General features: G+C 37.1%; 1 protein-coding gene across 1 annotated transcript; it reads right to left on the reverse strand.

Annotated features, from left to right (window-relative positions):
• Positions 1–16180: 16180 nt before the first annotated feature.
• Positions 16181–18036, reverse strand: LOC120357765. Its single transcript, XM_039449240.1, has 3 exons — positions 17037–18036; positions 16491–16793; positions 16181–16395 (listed from the first exon to the last, which is right to left on the reverse strand). Exons 1-3 carry the CDS (start codon positions 18034–18036, stop codon positions 16181–16183), a joined length of 1518 nt encoding a protein of 505 aa, XP_039305174.1.
• Between the last annotated feature and the right edge of the window lie 3728 nt (positions 18037–21764).

The raw sequence follows: 21764 nt of genomic DNA on the forward strand, positions 1-21764 counted from the left end.
ATACTTATCCAAGTTTGGTTTATAACGGAACAAGGAGAAAAAAAAACTAAAGTATGGCCATGGAATGCCGGCATATGTAAAACCTTGCAATGCACCCATCTACCCAGTGATGCAAGAGTACGCAGCAGTACCGGGATACGCGGCAGCATCGGAATACGCGACAGCACCAAAGTACGCGGCAGCACCGGGATACGCGGCAGCACCGGGATACGCGGCAGCACCTGGGTACGCGGCAGCACCGGGATATGCAACAGGACACGCACCGGGATATGCAACAGGATACGCACCGGGACACATGCCGGGATATGCGGCAACGCCAGAATTTATGACAGCATCGGGATGCGCTGTTACGCCCAATGCAGAGTGTAACTGTTGTAAGTATTTCCTATTATTAGGCTTGATTAAAGTAACTGGTTATAATTGTTTTAAATAATATTACTTTAAAGACTTATTAATTTCTAATTTAATAAACAAAATGCTTTTTAAAAATAACTTGTAATTTAACTTTGGCTTTTTTTACTTTAATGTTTCTTTAAACTAATTAGATTTGGTTTATATAACTTTTAACGTAATTAAATTAATTTTAGGTCAATTTTAATTTAGTCAAAAGAAATATTAACTTACTTTGCCTATTATACATATATATGGTATTATATTGTTCATATATTTTCATAAATTTTTTCTGTTTTTTGTTATAGCACCTCATGGGCATTGGCGATAGACACGACGAGTTATACATTCTAACACACACACGCACACACACGCGCGCGCGCGCGCGCGCGCACACAACAATCTCAAAAAATTACCAAAAATATACAAATTCTTAGATTGCTCTAAAGTCTGTTATTACGTTTGAGTGTCTGTAAAATTAGAACATAATTTTCTTATTGTTTCAAAAGTTATTTAATTTTAATTTTTAGTTGCTCATGATTCTTATATAAAAGAGCATTTTTTAATGTTGTATTTGCAAATTTAATTTTTTTTTATTCTGAAGTAGGAATAAAAGTTGATTAGGAATAAACCTAAAATGCCTACACTTCTTAAATTTTGGTAATTTTTTAGTATTATATAATGTAAACATTTTGGTAATTTTTTGGTATTATATAATGTAAACGCATACACACACGTTCTGTATAAATATGTTTATGTATAAACATATAATAAATGATATTAATTAACTTCTCATTAAACTGTATATCTTGTTTTTGATCAACAATTTTATACTAATAAATTTATCAATCTTTTCCTAATAAAATCAAAAACAATTTTTATAACATATATACATATTTTGAAATATTGCACAAACGTCAATAATTATTACTTTAAAACATTGTTTATACATCTATGTAAACGTAAATTATTTGAAAGATATATAAGCTTTCCTCAGTAAGCTGTTTTCTATCTATAACGCACGTGTAATGATACAGAGAGAGAGAAAGAGAGAGATGATTTGAAAATAAATTACGTTTATAGTTTATTAAACTTTGTTTTTTTAAAACAACACTAAAAACGATACACAAAATTGTTTATTCTGTACATAAAATTTAAAAAATGGTAATATATTTAGTATTGTGTCGCAATTACTATCTTTTACACGTCAATCTTCAGGTTAATAACTTTACAATAAAATATCACCCAAGGACAGTGTAAGATGAAAAATATTTCCAACTTGATTAAAATTCTTCCATATATGGTTACATAAATATTCAATGATTTTCATCAAATATTTATATTACTATAATTTAATACAAAACCGGAAACTATAATTTAACACAAAAAACGAAAGTAAATTAAAAAATTATTGTTTAATTATCGGCTTCTGTAACCGACTTGTGACAACATGATTTACCGACACGTAAAAACTGTAAATTTAATTACAGCGTCGCTCTCAGAATATCGAGCAACTAAACCGAGGGGGAAACCGCTGACCAAAATTGTCTACACTACTGCCTAGTAATGCCCAATTTGTGGGCATTACTGCTAAAATTTTACGTAATTCCTAGTAATGCCCAGTAATGCCCAGGTAATGCCCAGTAATGCCCAGTAATACCCAGTAATGCCCTAGTAATGCCCAGTAATTTCTAGTAATGCCTAATAATGCCTAACCTAATTTCGTCAAAATCAGAGGAGGAGGGGGTATTCTTAACAATTACCTTCTGTTGATAATAAAATAGAAATGTAGTAAAATTGTAGTAAATTTAATTTAAAAACATTGTTTACGCATTGTTTAGTGTGTATTGTGTTACATTTTTATAGTATATGTTTTGTTAAGTAATTAAAAAAGAATTATAGAAATGCATTTTTTTATAAAATATTTATTATGTACTTATGTTTACAATATAACATACATAAAATATTGCATAACAGAGAACTCTGTTTCTCGCTTTCTCTCTCTCTCTCTCTCGCTCTCTCTCTCTTTCTCTCTCTCTCTCTCTCTCTCTCTCTCTAGAACACGGATTTCTAACAGAGACACAAAATTTATATAAACCTATTTTATATAATTAATGACAAAATTAAACACAAAATTTATACCAACTCAATTTAATATTTATCAATAATTATTAAACAAATGTCATAAACTTTTGATATGTAACTAAAAAAAATCCTCTTCAATAGATATTACAAATAGAAGCAAATATATTATATATTTAGAGTTTGCAGATACTACATAAGTATATGTATATACAAAATACATATACTTATTTTCTTATCTCAAGGCTCCTCGCTATAAAATTTTTGATTGAAGGCATCAAAAATGGAAAAATCCCAATGTGGAAATTTCTACGGATTATATCGAAATAAATAGACAGTCATAAAAGCATTTTTGCTGTTGATTGATCAAATCATTTTACAATTGTTTATTGACTGTAAAAAAAACTAATAATTTTCAGAATATTTTGGAAGTATGCTTAATTAATTGCACAAGAGTAAAATTTTGTGTTATATCAATTTACTTTGATATAATCCACAGAAATTTTCAGTAAAATTTCATTGCTTCTAACATTATAATCCAAGTATTTCAAGATGAAAGTTCAGGAGCCTTTAATAAATAAAAAATCTAAAGCTTATAACGTCTTATTCATTTATACTTTTTATGTATAGCCGCTAAATCAGAATGTTTTAACACAAAAGGCCCGGTTCCGACTAATTCAATTGGGCCGTAGAAAATATATTTTTTTAACTAACGCCACATCTTCATTGCGTGGCCAAACGAAAGAATTAAGTTCAGATTTTAAAAATTTTATTTTTACTTGGTTATCACAATAATCAACAATTCGACCAATATAGTAGTTATCATCGTAAAAAACAGCATAATACTTTTCTAATAATACTTCACTTAGGACTTCAGATAAGCTTGCGTTACAGAACTTAGGATCGTTTTCAAAAAAACCTGATTTTGATTCATTACACATTTGATTTTATTCAGAAAGACTAGAAACTTGAAGATATTTTTGTTTCTTTTTAGGTTGTATTTTTGTACAGTTCTTTATTCTTTTATTTATTTTGTTACCTGTGAAAATAAATCTTTGTAATCTATCCGTACTGACTTTACCTTTACACTCATCAATAAACTAACAATAAGAAGATTTTTTAACAATCATAATTTTGTTATTTGCTTTAATCTCTATGAATGGAGAACTTTCCGTTATTGATTTCCGTGATACTTTTTTGAAAAGTCTTTTAATTCTAGTTTTTCTGATTTAAAATTGTCAAGATCATCAAATAAAATTGAACTGTCAACATCCTCGACATTTGTACTTCTAGTATTTATTGAGCAATTGTTATCGATTTCACGTTCTATATCATCAAATTTACAATTATTGTCTTCAGTTTGCAAAGGGATATCAACAAATTTCCAATCTGTATCACTTTCAATTTTTATACCTAATTTTTCGGTACTTTCAATAGCATTTTTCAAAGCTTTCTCGACTATTTCTTTGATTTTTAAGTTTTCTATAACTTCATACGTTAAGACATTTTGTGTTTTTGACATTTTTTTCTCTTCTCTGGGAAATTTAAATACTCCTGAAAGATCATTTATTATAGCATGTATTTCTTTAAGCCTATAAATACGATAAATTAAATCCTTATAATACTAAAGTTAATAATGGTAGAATAAGTGGAAGTCGTAAACCGAGCGGTTCGAAAAAGCTTATCGCACATTTGACTACTAAACATCGTCGGGTGAAACATTTCAGGCGTCAGAGATTGCCTGCTATCTTTAAATAGTGTAATTAATTTTATTAAATTATGAACATTTAATTCTATACACAAATAACAGTTATTAGACAAAAAATTATCTTTTATAGTATATTGCTTATTTCTTTTTATCCATGCTCGCCATATTCTTAGAAAGAAAACTGAACACCACATATAATAAATTCGATCACTTAAAATTGTAGAGTCATCTAAGAAAGACAGTATTATATATTTCATTATGTTTAAATAAGCAATTGTACCGTCAGTATTACGAATTTTTTTTAAATTACTGATTACAGATAAAGAATACATCTTTTCCCCTACAGAATAATTCATTTTATCTTCCCCTTTTAAATCCCAAGAAGTTAAAAGATGATTATCTTTTGAAACAGTTTTTACCAAATAGTGAAGATGATCTGAAGTAGCCAAATAATTTCCCATTTGAAGAATTATTCCTTCTTTTAAAAATCTTGTTTGCATTTTAGTTATAATATGCGTTGTATCCTGTACGTAACATTCTTCTACTTTACTTATGTCTATTTGAAACCAAGGCTATTTCTTACTCCACGGGAATATCTGATTGTTCGTAATTGGTAAGCAGTTATTAAGACGCATTGCTTTCAACAAACGAGTGTCACCATCAGATGAAAAACCTGCAATAGTAATACCAAACTTTTTTGCTTTTTTTTATAATACTCCACCGTTCCAGAACATCTTTTGCATTAAATTTATTATCTGTGCTGAATAAGCAAAATGCAGGGACATTGCAAGATAAAGACTGAGCCATTATCACATACGCATATGCAACTTTACTACCAATTTTTAAAAAATTTTGTATAACTTCCGCAGATGTAGCAATATATTTATTTTGGTCGGGTAAACCATTCTTTAAAGGTAAAACAAATCCAAGCACTTTATTTGATCGAGAGTCATATTCAATTTTTCCCGTAATGCGTGTAGCATCTTCGGCAATCCAGATTATTTTTGAAGCATTTCTTTCCTCTAAATGCTGCACTAAACCATTAAAATCTATTTTACCTTCCTCAATATATCAACGTTTTATTACATAAATATCTATTTAAAGTACTTATTGAAGGCAATGCGTTTGGTAAGTTTACTTGTAATGTCTCATATAATAACGTTCCTCCTACATAATACAGATAGATACTAAATTTTTTTGTAGCATCATCATAGAAATTTCTGTTTGCATTTTCCGAATTTTTTATTGATATGTCTAAAAGTTTTTTTAGAAAATTATTTATAACTAATCCATTATCTTTAGTAGCAAAATCTATTTCTGAATTTTTTATTTTAGGTAAAAGATTTTCCGTTGCTTTAAAATTACGGCAAATAATTTTTGAAATTTTTTCTGCTATAGTAAAATAATCTGTTATGAAAGTTTGATTAGGATTTAATTTTTCTTGATTTAATTTTCTCTTTAATCTTTCAGATCTTTGGTATTTTAAACTTTTCCATTTATCACATTGACTGACTATCTTGAAATTAGAACAAGTAGGAATACTGGAATTGGAACCAATATTAAGATCAATTAAGATAATATTAAGATATAACATAACTAGAATCGGAAACAGAACAGTCAATATCATGCTCTTTATTAATTTTTTCCGAAACTATAATTCGATTATCTGTATCTTCTACTGTACTTTTTGTATTTACTGTATCAAAAATAATTTCTGCTTGATCTATTACTTTCGCAATATCTGCAACTTCCGCTTTGTCTATAACTTCCATTACATCTGGAACTTCCGCTTTATCTAACATTTGCTATATCTATAACTTTCATTTTTTTGTTGGCATTATCTACGAGTTGATTAGTTTTATTTATATTTTCAGTATCTGCAAACTCAATATTGTAAATTAATTTCACGTTTGAAAATTTTGATGGCACTTTTGCTACATAATCAGTGATACGATTGTTTTGATTAACAAATGATTTAGTTACAGATGAATTTGTGTTTTGAATGTTTTTTTTAAGTAAATGCTTTTGAAAGTTGGAATAAATGCAACGTTTTGATGTTGAATTTTTTTTAGCAAATTTAGATATAATTTACATCACAAAAGCATTTTATAACACAACTCGATTCACCTACATTTAAAAAAATTGTTTTTATGCTTATGTTATCAAATGATTCCCTTAAAGCTAACCATGCAGCTGCGGTTATTTTACTTTGTGTCCAAGAAACAATTGCTTTCCGTATACGTGCATTTTCTTCCAAAATTGTAGATTCCAATGATTCTTCAGATGTCAAGTTATCATCAATTATATCTTCGTTTATTACAGAAGATGATTCAGAAGTTGAGGTGCTTGCGTGATTTAGGTTTGAACTTAATTGTTGTAATATCTGATTGCTTTTCTTGGCTTTTTTGATTGACTTTTTTAATCCTTTATACATCTTTTCTATGGAGTTTTTATGTAATAATTTTTTTTTTATAATATTCAGAAAGAAGAAATATTATATGTATATGTCGAGGTACTACTTCAAATAGTGAAGGATTTTTCCAATACATGCTATAATACTTTGGTAGATCTTCTTTGTCTATAATTTTATGTAATCCATTCCTTGCAAACAATATAATGTCTCTAATATCAGAATCGTTTATATTGGATATAACGATCTCATTTTCAAAACCATTAACTATTAATAAATTCTTTAGAGTGATAGGAATTTTTATATTTAAAGATGCTTCAGCTTCAGCAAACACATCAACTTCTGAATTAATTAATTTTTGCTCAAATCCTGTATTTATGCTTGCCATCTGCAAAGTATTTTTTATACATTAATAGATGATTAAATATTATAAATAAAGAGATGTTTGCAGCAAACTTTTCGCTAATTTTAGATAAAATTCCTGCAGAGTATCTTCAAATGTAGTGAAGAATTTCGAATGCACCCGGAATGCAAAATATTACGTTATATTGTGAATTACTTTGACGTTTGAAAATTTTGATTACTTTTGCTACTTAATTTATATTTGAGGTTATGTCACATTGTCTATATAATTTTTAGCACTGTAAATAAAAAAAATATATGCCATTGAATTGCGATATTAACATATCATATGACTTCAATAAAACAAAAATTTCTTTATGTTTCAAAGTACTTACTAAGACGTTCTATTTTAGCGGGTTTAACATCGTCTAAGGAAATCACCGTCACTAATGAACTTTCAAAATATCAAATCTTTTTACATTTTTTAATTATGTAATGTTAAGTAGATTTATCTTCTGAAATGTGATACAAATGTTATTCTAATTCTATATATAAATTAAATAACAGAGAATGTACTTTTCTAAGACATAACCTCCTTTTCTTTCTTTACACAAAGCTTCTTTCAATGGATCATGGTATCATGCTGCAGATAATACACCATTTTTTACAATAAATGTTATATTACGATCAATGTTACGATCAATGTTTATGATCAATGTTATAGAATTTAACAAGATCGCTGAAATAAACATATACTCGTATTATTGATATGGGACGCTTCTGAGAAACAGCGTCATGCGCACGATCGGTGGCCCGGCCGCCGAACCTCGTACGGTAGTGGGGGGATGTGACCGGACGAACAAATGCTAATTTCCGAATTTTCACTTTTCAGGTTATTTCACCTACCTTTAAGATGAGTCCTGCGTGAATTTCACGGTCGCCAGGTAATTTGACCCTCTAATTACCAAGGTGTAGTATGTAATTGTAGTTTCCCTCTGTTTCAGGAATCCTCGTACGTGATTGGCCAGGCTCGTCCTTCCTGTCAACGGTCGTCGTGGGATTGATTACGCCGCTGCGTAATGTTCGCCGGTACACAGGTAAGTTTATTATTTCAATTGCGTGCACTGAGTTTAATGTTCATGCACTTCTTGTTTCAGGTAGTGACATGTGGATGGGACTTATCAATGTCGGTTGCGCAAATCACTTATGCCGATTTACATAATATAATGTTTATTGCACACACATGATAATAAAAGAAAATAAAAGTACAATTGGTCCCTAGTCACTATTACTACTGTTCTTAGTAAATAACTTAACTGTTCGCGTCGCGCGCGAGATGATGCAATGTTGCATCATACCACGTATGCCCGGTGGCATAGGTGTGTCTCTGAGCTCGGTCTGTAACCGACTGACTGTCAATATGGCGACGCTTGGCTTCTCTCGTCGAGGCCCCTATTTCGGACGCCGCCATGTATCACTCCGCCAAAATGGCGGTATTACCACACTTCGCAATTTGTGGTGATATAGTATGGCCATCTGTTGGTGTGTTATTGAACCTTGTAGCCAATAGTACCACAACTGGAATTTGTGGTTATTCTAATATTTTTGGTTAATCTTAGCCTTTAGACCTTTCGTATAATAAAATAAACTTATAATTATTAGTTTGTTGATGAAAGAGTGTTATAACCTAAATTAATGTATTGTTGTTTGATTATATGTTGTGTTTACACATATCTTGTATATTAGATTTATATGAATGGTTATTATGTGTTAATTATGATTTCTTGAAATAAACTAAAGTGTGTGGTTAAGCTACAACTAATATTAATATATTATATGTATTATACATGCTAAATAATGTTTTATAATATTTCTTTAGTTGACTCGGTTGCTTAATCCATTTGCCGTTCCTCTGATGTCCGCTGCGGGGAAAAGCTTGGATATTCGAGTGGGCCCTGATCCTGTGACGAAGCTGACGGCTCCTTTGCTGCGTCGCTGCGATCCTCAGGCGGCTCCCTGGTGTCGGCCGTTATCCCGCCGACAGCTATGTATTCTGTCATACCCTGATCCGGCTCCTTGCTCGTCTCGGGTTGATTCGGTAGGTTTTCTTTGGTTGTTTCGTCCGTTTTTGCGTCCTGCCGTTTTGCTACCGGGGGCTCCTCTTGCCTCGGCAATCTTTTGAGTGTAACCACGGGAAATATTTCCCGCGGTTGCAGGGAGCAATAGGTGTCGCTTCGGAAATCTGCCCGGAAAGTTGTAACTAATTCCGATTGAGCACTGTTATTACATATTTTAAATATAATGTTTGACACAAAACAATTATCAGTTTAAAAATAAACGTAATAATGCTCAGAGATTTAATTATGCCCACTATAATGCGCATTAAAATGTCTCAGTAATGCTCCAGTAATGCCCCAGTAATGCTCAGTAATGCCCCAGTAATGCCCAGTATTGCCCAGTATTGCCCAGTAATGCCCCAGTAATGCCCCAGTAATGCCCTAGTAATGCCTGGTAATTCCTAAAGTCTGTACACCTACTGCTCTCAGCGGTTTTCCCCTCGAACTAAACTATAGCTCTCTGCACCAATTCCACGTGCAAGTTACATAAATAATTTTCAGACATCCATTTCTTTCATACTAGAGCCTCTAAAACCATTCTGCAAGCGTCGTATTATTCTTTTATTTAATTCATACGCAGTAAATTATATATTTCATACATACAAAGTCTAAAACTTTTATATAGGGCACATGTTGTCACGAGTCGGCTGCAGAAGCTGATAATTAAACTATAATTTTTTAATTTATTTTTGTTTTTTGTACTAAATTATAGTTTCCCGTGTATGTTTTTGTTACTACTTTAATTGTGGAGAAGGATTTTGCGATCTGTAAAGCCAATTAAGAGAAACGCTTGTCCAAAAATATGCGCGTATAGAAATCGGTCCAGCATCGCCTTAAAATAATAATTTGGGAAAAAGTTTATTTAACATTTATTTAACATTTATTTAATATTTATGTTACATTAATAATTTATTTGCAATAATAATTTTAAAAAAATATTAATTTATCATTTTTCAAAATTAATTTAATATTTATTTTACATTAATTTTTTATTTGAAACAATAATTTTAAAAACAATTTAACATTTATTTAACTTTAATTTAATATATATTTTACATTAATTTTTTTATTTGAAGCAATAATTTCAAAAACATTAATAGCAGTAGTAGTGCTTTATTCCCTTTGAGGGGTACACTACGGACCTCCGCTCTGCTTACAAAATACCTATGCTTCTCGCATCTTTTCATTCCGCACGAGAAAGAAGAGAGAACGAAATACACACTCATCCATCCATACCAAGGTCCGTGGATTGGCGTTGGAGGGGAAGGAAGGTCGTTGCATCCACTTCAACGATGTGGAACGAAAATGGCGGCGGCCATACTTTTACTGCACACTCGCTCACTCACACAACTAATAGCTGTAGTACCTTACTATCTACGTACATACACTAACACTGACTCGCTGTCTCGAAAATGGCGGCTATGCAACGACCTTCCTTCCCCTCCAACGCCAATCCACGGACCTTGATCCATACATCATTCTACACTTATTCCTTGGACCTCCGTTTCCACCTTCCGTCGCATTTTCCTTCTTTCCTTCCATACTTTGTAACGAACCGCCTTCCAACTCCCCCTCTGAACCGCCTAATCGTCCGAGCCGTCCAGCCGAACATCCGCCGGACGGCAATTATAGGCGCATAGCGCCTAATAAAAGAAACAACAACGGAGCGAGCAAGCGATCGCTCCCGCGCTTGCATCTCCGCGCACACGCACTCTCGTTTCCGTGCCGTCCGCAGTCACGCTCTACGTGCGTGGCCCGAAACAAAAGACCCGAGATCGAGTGGCAGGGATGCTGCCGCCGGACCGCTCCGCCGTAATGGCTCTGGCAGACCAGCGCGATTTGCGACACGCGACGCGCGATTATCCAATAGGCGTACGTCTTTTCAAAAAATTGTAAACGCCTATTGGATAATCGTGCGTCGCGTGTCGTAAATCGCGCTGGTCTGCCAGAGCCATAACACGTCAGTAGGCTAGTACCACTATGTGGAGACGACTGTGACGTCACTGGCGCCGTACCCCCACTTTTCTTATCACGGCGCACAGCATCACAGTCGTCTCCCCATAGTGGTACTACTCGTCGATCTCTCCCTACCATCACCGCAGATAGCTGCCTACAGCAGCGCGATCGGATCTCTCCGCACTACAGATAGTTACACATAGTGGCGTTACTCATCTGGTTGTCGGTTTTATTTCTTACGCCTTATAGCTGTTTTAATAAAAATGTAAAAAAAATTTTTTTTTTTTTACTGCAAAAAGGAGGTTGCACTATTTATCTGCACTAATTAGTTTTTTTCATTTTCTGTCTTATAGTTATTTTAATAAAAAATTTTTTTTATTTACTGCAAAAGAAGATTCAATCTTAACCTAATTTATGGGAGGTTGGTTTTAAATTAAGCACACTATTTAATATATATATATTTATTGGTTATACATTCTTAAAAATACAGTAATAACAAAAGTAACATTATTAATTATGAACATTTATTGATTACATATCGTTCAAAATATACATCAATTCTTGTAATTGTTAGGTGGTTACATATTTGTGCGGAATGTAAGATACGAGGTGTGTTCAAAAAGTATCGCGAATTTTGTGTTTTTTCAAAAATTATTTATTTATTCATGAATATCTATTTTGTCCCCTTCAAAGTAATCCCCATGAGATATTATACACTTGTGCCAACGGTTTCTCCAATCTTCGAAGCACTTCAAAAAATCATTTTTTTTTATCTTGTTCAGCTCCTCCTTCGATGCCGTCTTTATCTCGTCAAGCGTAACGTAACGTCGTCCTTTCATGGGCCTCTTCAGTTTAGGGAACAAGAAAAAGTCACAGGGGGCCAGATCTGGGGAATACGGTGGCTGCGGCATCATTAGTGTGTTGTTTTTGGCCAAAAAGTCGCGCACAAGCAACGATGTGTGAGCAGGGGCGTTATCGTGGTGCAAAAGCCAATTTTTGTTCTTCCACAAATCCGGGCGTTTCTGGCGGATTGCTTCGCGCAAATTGCGCATAACTTGCAGGTAATATTCCTTATTGACCGTTCTACCCTGTGGCAAGAACTCATGATGCACCACGCCCCTGCAATCGAAGAAAACTGTCAGCAAAACTTTCACATTCGACCGAACTTGGCGCGCTTTTTTCGGTCTTGGTTCGTGCGGCAGCTTCCATTGAGATGATTGAGCTTTGGTTTCCACGTCATAACCATAAACCCACGATTCGTCACCAGTTATGACCCTCTGGAGCAAATTTGGGTCGTCGCGGACAGAGTCCAACATCTCATTAGCAATGTTCATGCGATGCTGTTTTTGGTCGCAATTGAGCAATTTTGGTACGAATTTCGCGGCGACCCGTCTCATGCCCAAATCATTGATAAAAATCGAATGGCACGAGCCAATCGATATGTTTAGGTCCTCAGCAACTTCTCTAACGGTGATTCGACGATTGGCCAATACCATTTTCTCCACTTCATTAATTTTTTCGTCTGTTGTTGAAGTGCTCGGGCGTCCGGCACGCTCTTCGTCGTTCACATCTTCTCGGCCTTCTGAGAACATTTTGTACCACCGATAAACGTTGCTTCGGTCCAAGGTAGCTTCTCCGTATGCCACAGTCAACATTCGAAATGCATCCGCGCACTTAATTTCGTTTTTCACACAAAATTTGATACAGGTTCTTTGATCCATTTTTTTGAATAGGTAAAAATCGAAGACGATCCAAAACACGTGCAAGCAAAGCAGCTGTCAACAATTAAGTGAACATTCAAAATGGCCGAGCTTGTCGGCATAAGTGAGAGACATGAGTACCAACATAACGCCACAAAAAGATCGAAATTCGAATATACGTAACCCGCGAAAATTCAAAATTCGCGATACTTTTTGAACACACCTCGTATATTATTTTCGTGAATAACAACTTTGAGGCCGCAGCGACCCGTACAAATTTGAAATACCGCCACCCGTAACTTGATTTTTTTTAGAAATGTAATGCTGATGACGTTTTACATACGAATTATAATAGTCGCGAACTATTTTATCATTTCGTGATAAATCGTTCGAAAAAATATCGCGAAATTTATGCATGCCAAACCCAGTACACATAAGATGCGCAAACATAACACAAAATTGTCCACACACGTCAGAAGTGTTGCTTTGAAATTGTTGAGGGTTGTAGAGTATGATTTTGCAGTTTCTTCTAAGTCATTTGAGATGTTGGGGGATGATGGGTGGCAGCCCATAGCTGTCGATGTCCGATGCCGTCCCTTCCGACGTACATAGCGACCCAGTGTGTCCCGGGTTTTGTATGATCATCGGTATTAGCAATAATAGCCGCGGGTTTACTCCATACAGCTGGTATCTCGTCAGAGGCGTAAACGCCTATGGTATCGCACGGTATATTTTGTAGAGCTGCCCGTAATTGGTGGGTGTTCATAACCACCAAGAATTGACTGGAGAGATATCTTCTTCTTCTTCTTTGATATTATGATGATTATTACGATTACACCAAGTCGTAGAAAACGATGGTGCGGGTGGTGATGACGGTGATGTCAATGATAATAATGATGTAGAATCCAAAAGACCGTATTCTTTAAGCCATTTTCCAAGGCGTAATGCGTTATTTAAAGCACATGTATATTCGCAATTGTTTGTCTTACTTTTTATGTTATGAGTAAGGCAGGTCTGTTCTAATCGTGGTAATTGATGAAATGGCGGACATTCTTTCTCTTCTTCTAAATTTATAACGTTTCTGCTGGTAATACGATGAAGAAATGTTGATTTATCAAACCCCCGAGTGAATATGCGGTTGGTAAACTGTGCAATCGTTCTCAAATGTCGTCGTAAGTTTTTATATGGTGTATCTCCTTCATACCACTCAATACCGTGGAAATTTTTACTAAGCCAATTATTTTGAGATTTTGAACGATCTGGTAGTTCAATAAAAGAACATGGTTGCGCGATGATCCAATGAGCACAGTGGGTTGTGTTTATAGAGACAATAGCAACTTCTTTTGGAAAGAAAGATTCTTCAGCGTCTTTAAAACCTTGTATATCGACAACGATATCCATATTTGTAAGTGTGTTTGTAAAAGAATTGTTATCTTGAATATAAGCTGTAGTACTATACGCGATCAAAAACCGATACAGACTGCCTGGTAAATATATGCGTTCTTTGTTCGAGGCGTCGTTGTTCCAGTAGTACCCGTTTCCATAGTGCGCTTATTTCAGCTCTCGGCAGCGTTTATCCCCCATAGTCTACAATTACCTGTCTAGAAGCATCGATTTCTAAAATATTATCATATTCGGCGTAAATGATACAATTTACCGTAGTTTTTAACGCTTCTTCAAAACGCACATCAATTCTAACGTTCCCGTGTTTCATTAAATTCTAGTGCGTATTGTTGTTTGCCGAAAGGTCCGGTGTGAGGTCAAATGCGAAAAGACAGTACCCATTTGGATAATTTTCACGAGAAATAGAATTACCCTCGTTTAGAAAATGTATACCCGTTCCAGAAAAGAGTGTGTGATAGGCATCCATATACAGGCCTTCTTTTGTAAAATCTGGTTGTAGCGGTTTACTAGGTATTTGTGTGCCGTCAACGTATAAAGATAAATAATTAATTTTGTAGTGATGAAAATTAAAAGGATTAAGCGTGCGATTTCCGTTGAATGCTCTATTATCGACAAAACCGATTATTAAACGTTTTGGTATCTGACCAAGTATCACATTGTCGAGCGTTTCACCATATATACCGCTATGTATAGATATAGATTTTACTTCAACACGCGTAAGAGGATACTTGCTGTAGTTTTTGAAAGAGCTTTAGCGTGGGCTAATAATATACCTGGTGAAATCTTTGAACGTCTGACAAGTAGCGTAGCATCGAGTATATGAACTTCGAAACCTCGTTTGGTTTGATCCATAAGGCAGAAAGCGTCTCTTGATTGTACCATTCTCAAACGCATTTTTACGCCGTTTATCAGAAACCTTTCTTGATTGAAAACATCGCAATGTAAATGACCCATAAGGTCAATTTTCTTAGCATTAGCTGTTAACGAACACCGTTTTAGAAAACCGGCGTTTAAGATGGATGGTTACGCCATTTCACTACCCGTATCGCTATACCACAACACACTTGTTAAATGAAAGTTTTTTGCAGCAGGGCCATAATTAAGCAATGTTTCTATATAAGCTCTGTAAGCGTACGCATTATTTGGGGGTGTTACAAGTTTTTGATTGAAAACACATCTACCTGATTGAATAACGAATGCATAAAATTATTGACGGGTCCTACTAGCTTATCAACAGCACCTGAAGTCTCTTATTTTTTTGGAATTTCTTTGGAAACGGTCGGTCTTATTTGAACACTGATACATAACATGGTATGTGGTAAGTCGATGTATTCTTCCCCCTGGCCTGGTATAACAAATTCTATAGGTGAATCATCGGTTAACGACGATATTGGTTTGTAATGTAACCATTGCGAGTTTTCAATTGTTGCTTGCGTTGGTGGGACGGTGAATAATTCCAATTCTGATTTGAGACACTCGTACGAATGAGAGTGTAAAAAGGCCATGTCGTCATCTGCTTTACGTCAAATATGTTATTGAAAAATGTCAACTACAGTTCGTTTATCGCGAATAGAGCTCTTTTTCTTTTTTATCTTCTTCTTCTTCTTCAACGTGTTTGTCTTAGTTTTCGGTGTTTTGCTACTGTAAATCTTTTTCTTTTTCTTTTGACGCCTTACGATATGATCGTTGTCGCGAATGTTAATTAAATGCTGTATATTTGACTTTCTCGGAGTTTTATAGCCCGAACCCTCCATGAGAATATCACTTTTTTCTTCGGCTTTCCGTTTTAGGTTCTCAGCTGAATCTTTCATACGGCTGTTAAAAGCTTCTTTAAACGGCATATCTCTTTGAATTACATCGCGAACTACATTCATACCAGAGCGAGCAACTTCTTTACCGATGGCCCTGGCTCCTTTTGATAAAAGGGGTAAAACACATCGAAAGAGACCACCAAGAAAACTACCGATTCCATGACCACGTTGATTTGGAGCGCCTACATAGACGCGTTCGATGCCACTTTGTCTACCGCTACCGTGTTGAATATCGAAACACGCATCGTAATATGTCATTTTTAGTCTAATCTCTTAAAATGTAGTGTTACAGTCAATGTACCATATTCGAATGGTATAGGTTGTCCAAACTCATCTCTTATATCAATCTCGATTGTTTGCAAAGCAGTGTGTATTAGCGGTATATATTTAGCTGTTGCAAAACTTTTATACTTAACCGAACCATAAACATACGATTCTAGAGGTACTGTGCGAAGTAGAGGTGTTTGCACATCACCTGTAATGTACGATTCACATATATCGGTATATACAGTGTTGTAGGTAATGCTCTGATTAAACTAGCCGGTCTAGATGCTGGCCAAGACATTTCACCAGCCAATATATGACATTGAGTTTCATAACCGAATATTTGAGCCAGAGTTGGCGATAGGCGAAAACCATGTGTTATAGCCATACAATCTGTACACGAACGTTGTGCTGTGACATAACCAAACCTATTTAATGTAAAAATTAAATGTTTCTTCAGCGTTGTTTTGTTTACTGTTTCGATAAGATCGTCAATTGTCTGATACAGTCCTTGTGGTACTATATGATGTTCTAAACCCATTTTTAACGCCTCTTCTTCTTCAGGCGGTTCATTGATAAAATTTTTTATTTTCACCAAAGTCTTTTCATCTTGTGAAAAATGGAGAAACGTCATAGGTATTTGAATATCAGTTAAAGAAACACCCCTTGTAAACGTAATGCTTGTGGTAGACGTATAATAAAATGAATTGTTGTGTTATCCTGAAAATATGAAGAACTGCTGTTGCTAGGTAAAACCACGTAAAAATTATCCCTCATTATAATTTTTTAAATTGTTAGGGTTTATCCACTTATTAAAACTTTCTGGAAAACCGCTCCAGCTAACAAGGATACGTCTTGCACTGCCTCGTCCTTTACTACGAATTATTCTTTCAACCATAAGATCGGTCTTTGCATAATCTTGCCGGATCCTGCTCAATTCTTCTTCATAAAAAATGCCGTCGATATCTTCACCATGAAGGTCTCTTAAAAAATATACAGGTGGTTGTGGATGTGTGGAAATGCGTATTATAAGAAATATTTCTTTGCTACAGCCGCCTTCATAATCTTTCGCGAACGCTGCTTTACTACTACTGATTCGCACCAGATCACCGATCTTGTATTTAGGAGCACGGGCGCGTTTATTGTCATATCTACGTGCGAGATTTGATCGAGCAAATCTTGCATTGTTCAATGTTACATCTTGCGGGACCATTTTAATACCGCTATGATACGAACAATTGTACGCATCAACAATGTTATTTAGTACATCGATATATCGCTTATTTCTTGCATAAGTGAAATATCGCCATATACGCTCCTTTAATGTCCTGTTAAATCTTTCAACAACTGCAGCTTTCACATCTGGATTACGGGCCACTCGAAAACCAATTTTTGCGTTTTTTAAAAAAAGCTGTTTGGCAGACCCCACAAATTCTTTACCACGATCTGTTTGTACAACAATAGGTCGTCTACCATTACTACGGGCCAGTATATGTGCTAAACCCCTAGCAACACTAGTACTTGTTTTATCACGTAGTTTTTCAATCCAAGCAAATTTGCTTAAAACGTCAATAACAACAAGTAAATAAGCGTAATTATCATTATAATTTTTAATTGCACGTAGATCTACGATATCTGCCTCCCATACATCATCGATATTATACAGATTGTAAAAACGTCTAGGATATTGGCGACGTAAAGGCCTATGCAATGTATATGCATCTTGACTTTCCAGCCAGGCAATTGTTTTGTTTTTGGGTATTGATTTTTTTGTTTCACGCAATAATTTTGCTGCTCCAGAAAAAGAGGCCGCGTGCATTGGTTCATAATAAATTTTCTCTAGCTTTTTCATGCTCTATCACGGGTTTCTTTTTTTTTTCCTAGGTGATAAACTTTCCCACCTATCTGCGGTACCATAACACTCGCTGTAGGTATCGGTATCATCTGTAGGAAGCTCGCTTGAATCAGACCGCATACGCGACGGCCCTGCGGTGTGTGTCGTTGTATTGTTAGGTACTTGAAGCGTTTTGTTATTGACCGGTTCATTTAACCATAAATTTTGATTTCCTATAAATTCACGTGGGACCTTTACACTGTGCATGAGTGTGACAAAACGATTTCTGCCGATCGGTTTTGCTATTTTTCTGGAGCGCATAGCGTCGTTTATAAGGTCGACGATATTAGATTCCTTTATTTTTACACCATCAATAGAAATAACACCATATTTATCCCAAGTTAGTCTTTCAGAAACGTTAAAATGTATATGGTTTAATAAGAGTCTAGCTTTTGGTCGATATTTTGATGGTACGCTATCCAGAATAAATAAATCGTCTAAACAATCTTTTTGTTCCGGTGTTTTTACCTCTTCATCCTCCGAATATCTTGATTGCTTTGTTTTGTAAACAGTGTCAATCAAAGTATTAATAGATTTAGTAGGTATATTGCGTTTTGCTTCTTCTACAAAATACAGGTAACGTTGTAACGTTTGCAAGTAAGCTTTGCATTTTTCTCTTTCGTCCGCAAATTTGCTTGAATTGAGAATTTCAAGCATTTCTTCATCTAGTCTGCTTATCGTCGTACCAGGAGTTTGAATTGTTCTATCGTTCGATGTCCGTGTTAATTGCGCAATTTTTTCTTCGGGTATCAAGACCATTTTTTTGGCGTGTTCCATTATTTTTAGTTTCCACCTATAAGGCGAGATAACACGGTGCCTAATATAGGTGCTAATAATAAAGGTAAGAAACCACCTCGCTGTACGATTAGCCGTTTCTTATTCTTCCAAGAAGCGTTTTTATCAACTAATCGTCGCAATATGCTCGCATGACGCTTCAAACGATGTTTATATGAGTGTTTAAGAGCCACATTACCGCGTAATATGTTTAAAGCACACTCACATATACACCTAATAAGTTTTGGGTCGGCCTTTATCAAGATAGCAACACGCTGTTTGTTACTAAGTTGATATAAGGCCCGTAGTATTGCGGTGTGTTTTTGACCAAATAAGATATGAGCGGGCGGTGCCATTATAAATTTTACTAAATAGCCGATCTTTTATTGTTACATTTACAACAATCTTTAATTAGCGGCGTTGGGCCATCAATATGCAGTTGTTGAGTCACTTGATTATAATGTTTTAAACAACGCCAATAACTACACACTTCTGGATCTTTCTTTATATACTCAGGAAGCTTATCCCACAGATAATCTATGTGATTACCGAATTCCCGTAGTAAAATAATTTTTGGTATAAATTGTAATTGTTCAACTGTTAACTCATCGATGGTATCGTCATTGTCTACCAAGATGAAAAACATTTTGACTACTGACAAAATTTGAATTCATGATCGTATTTAAGCACATTAAAAAACACATCTATATATCAGATAAATTTTGTAAAAGTATTAGATACGTATTATTGGTATTTCCTGTGCGGTACTCCTGTCTTTTAGTTTTTTACGTGGTATATAAACATGTTGGTACTTATCATCAGGAAATATATGGGTGCGAAAACGACAACTCTCCGGTGTGGATTGCTTTAAATCAAGTAATAAATAACCGTGTGCTGGTGTAGTTGCATCGTTATATACTTCCCATAAGAACCGTGTATTTTCAGGGTAAACTTGGCGCGCTAAATGCTGTATTTGGGCCCGATCTCTTGGGTTTTTAAACACAACTATATAATTAGCATTTAATGAAATATCGCGCATACCACATCCTTGGTGAAATAAATTTTGTGTAATAAAAATGATACTAAGGTTTTTATGATGACTCCCTTTCGTGAATAAATCTATAACACTGTTATCGGATGCTTCGCGCATGAGATCATCAATAACAATAAGCTTTGGCCGTGGATCATCAGCGTAATCATCATTTCGCGGTAGACCTTCACGAAATTCGACATCATCATATTCGGTGTAACCTGATTGCCATTCTGAATAGTAAAATAATACGCGGTCAAACTTGGTATTACTCATAAAATTCATATTCCGAAAAAATCTTTTCACAAAAAAGGTTTTACCACAGCCTGTGGGACCGCAGATCATAGAGGTCCAAGGGTGTTTCCACCGCCCTCTCGATGTGACCCACCTCATCGTGGTGAGAGGGTGAACTCCATTCCCGAATGTTTTCGGGGATGGGGGCCAAGAGGTCACGTGGAGGGCATTTGTCTTCAGACCGAAGGCAAATGCCTTGCCCAAGGCGCCCCCGGGCGCGGCGGGCACGAGAAGAAGAGGGGCTGGTAATCCCTGTGTCTGGGGACGGTGTCGTTTTCACGGCTCGCGTCCTGGCACGGGGAGAGCCAGTCCCTCCGGGAAGGATGGGCCGGCGGGTTTTATGGCGCTGCCAATCCCGTCGGGCTGGGCCATTTCCGGGCTGCCTGGACGTATCCCAGGGCAGGGTCGAAACGGCGGAGGTGTTCCGGCGCGTGCACCGCGGGAAACTCTCCCCGGTGTATTGGGTCGGGATGGCCCCTGGACTGCTCGGACATTTCCGAGGCAGGGCCGGGGGCGAGTGCTGAGACGGCGGGCGTTTACCGTGAAGGGACTTGTCCTGGAACGGAGCGCCCGCAGTTGCTTTCGAGACGTGACAGGCCGCTGGGACCCCGGTTTTTACCGGACCCAGCGGGCTGGGCCGTCTCCGGGCCGCCCGGACTATTCCGGGGCAGGGTCGGAGCGATGGAGGACGGTCCAGCGCGTTCCTCGTGGGAAACCCTCCCCGAGGTTGCGGGCTAGACTGGCTCCGGAGCCGCTCGGAAGTATTCCGAGGCGGGGCCCGGGGCGGTGTTGGCTGGCCCGGCATCCCGCGACGGCGTCCCTTCCGAAGCGGATGCCGGGCCGAAGACCTGTCCCCCCAGGGGAGTTGTCACCCCCCTGGGTGGACGTGCTGGTCGCCACGGCGGCTAGGGTGCGGAAGGGGCGTCGCTTCCGTTGCCCGACCCGTCCGTGGGGCCCCCCGGGTGGCGCCACCCGTGACGGTGCCCCCGCTGTCGGAGGCGGGGGACCCCTGAAAGCCCATGCGGGGCGAGCCCTTGATGGCTCCTCCGCATGGGTGTGTAGGGGGCTGGAGGCCCGTGCCCTGGATGTCACATCCCCAGGGCATGCGCCATAAGCCGACCCCCCCGGAGTACCGGGGGCACCCGTACCGGTCATGTTTCGGCGGGGTGGGAGATACGCCGGTCGGTCCAGCTGTCACGGGGAGTGGGATCTATCAAATAATGAACACTCACAACATTAAAAACGAGGCAGGGAAAAGCGGCACGCCTAAGAGCGCCCGCTCGGGCAACGGATTGGGAGGGACAAGGTCCTTGTCCTCTCCCAATCTAGCGAAAGGGGATATCTCTCCCGCAGAAGGGAGAGATGCCGCCAAACACGTGAGGGGACCCTCCATGGGGGCTGGCGGGCTGGAGGTTTTCAGCCCGTCCAGCTCCCCGGGGAACCCCCCCAATAAGGAGACCAGGAAGGCTCTAAATCACATTGGAGGACTTCCTCCCCAAAGGTGGGAATGTTCGTCCCACTGGCTCGAGGCCGGGCCCGGCCTGCAGCAAGGGTGTTAAACCCGATAGCTGTGGGTCGGACGCAACCC

This window comes from Solenopsis invicta, chromosome 5 (genome assembly GCF_016802725.1).
Source record: "Solenopsis invicta isolate M01_SB chromosome 5, UNIL_Sinv_3.0, whole genome shotgun sequence".
Lineage (NCBI taxonomy): Eukaryota > Metazoa > Arthropoda > Insecta > Hymenoptera > Formicidae > Solenopsis > Solenopsis invicta.

What these genes read in the sequence shown, in the direction of transcription:
- LOC120357765 (XM_039449240.1), bottom strand. Translation starts at nt 18,036, where the DNA reads ATGAAAAAGCTAGAGAAAATTTATTATGAACCAATGCACGCGGCCTCT. An exon ending in AGGACGAGGCAGTGCAAGAC is followed by an intron (nt 16,794 to 17,036) that starts GTATCCTTGTTA and finishes ATTTTTCACAAG; the next exon opens with ATGAAAAGACTTTGGTGAAA. An exon ending in TCAATGTCATATATTGGCTG is followed by an intron (nt 16,396 to 16,490) that starts GTGAAATGTCTT and finishes CGTACATTACAG; the next exon opens with GTGATGTGCAAACACCTCTA.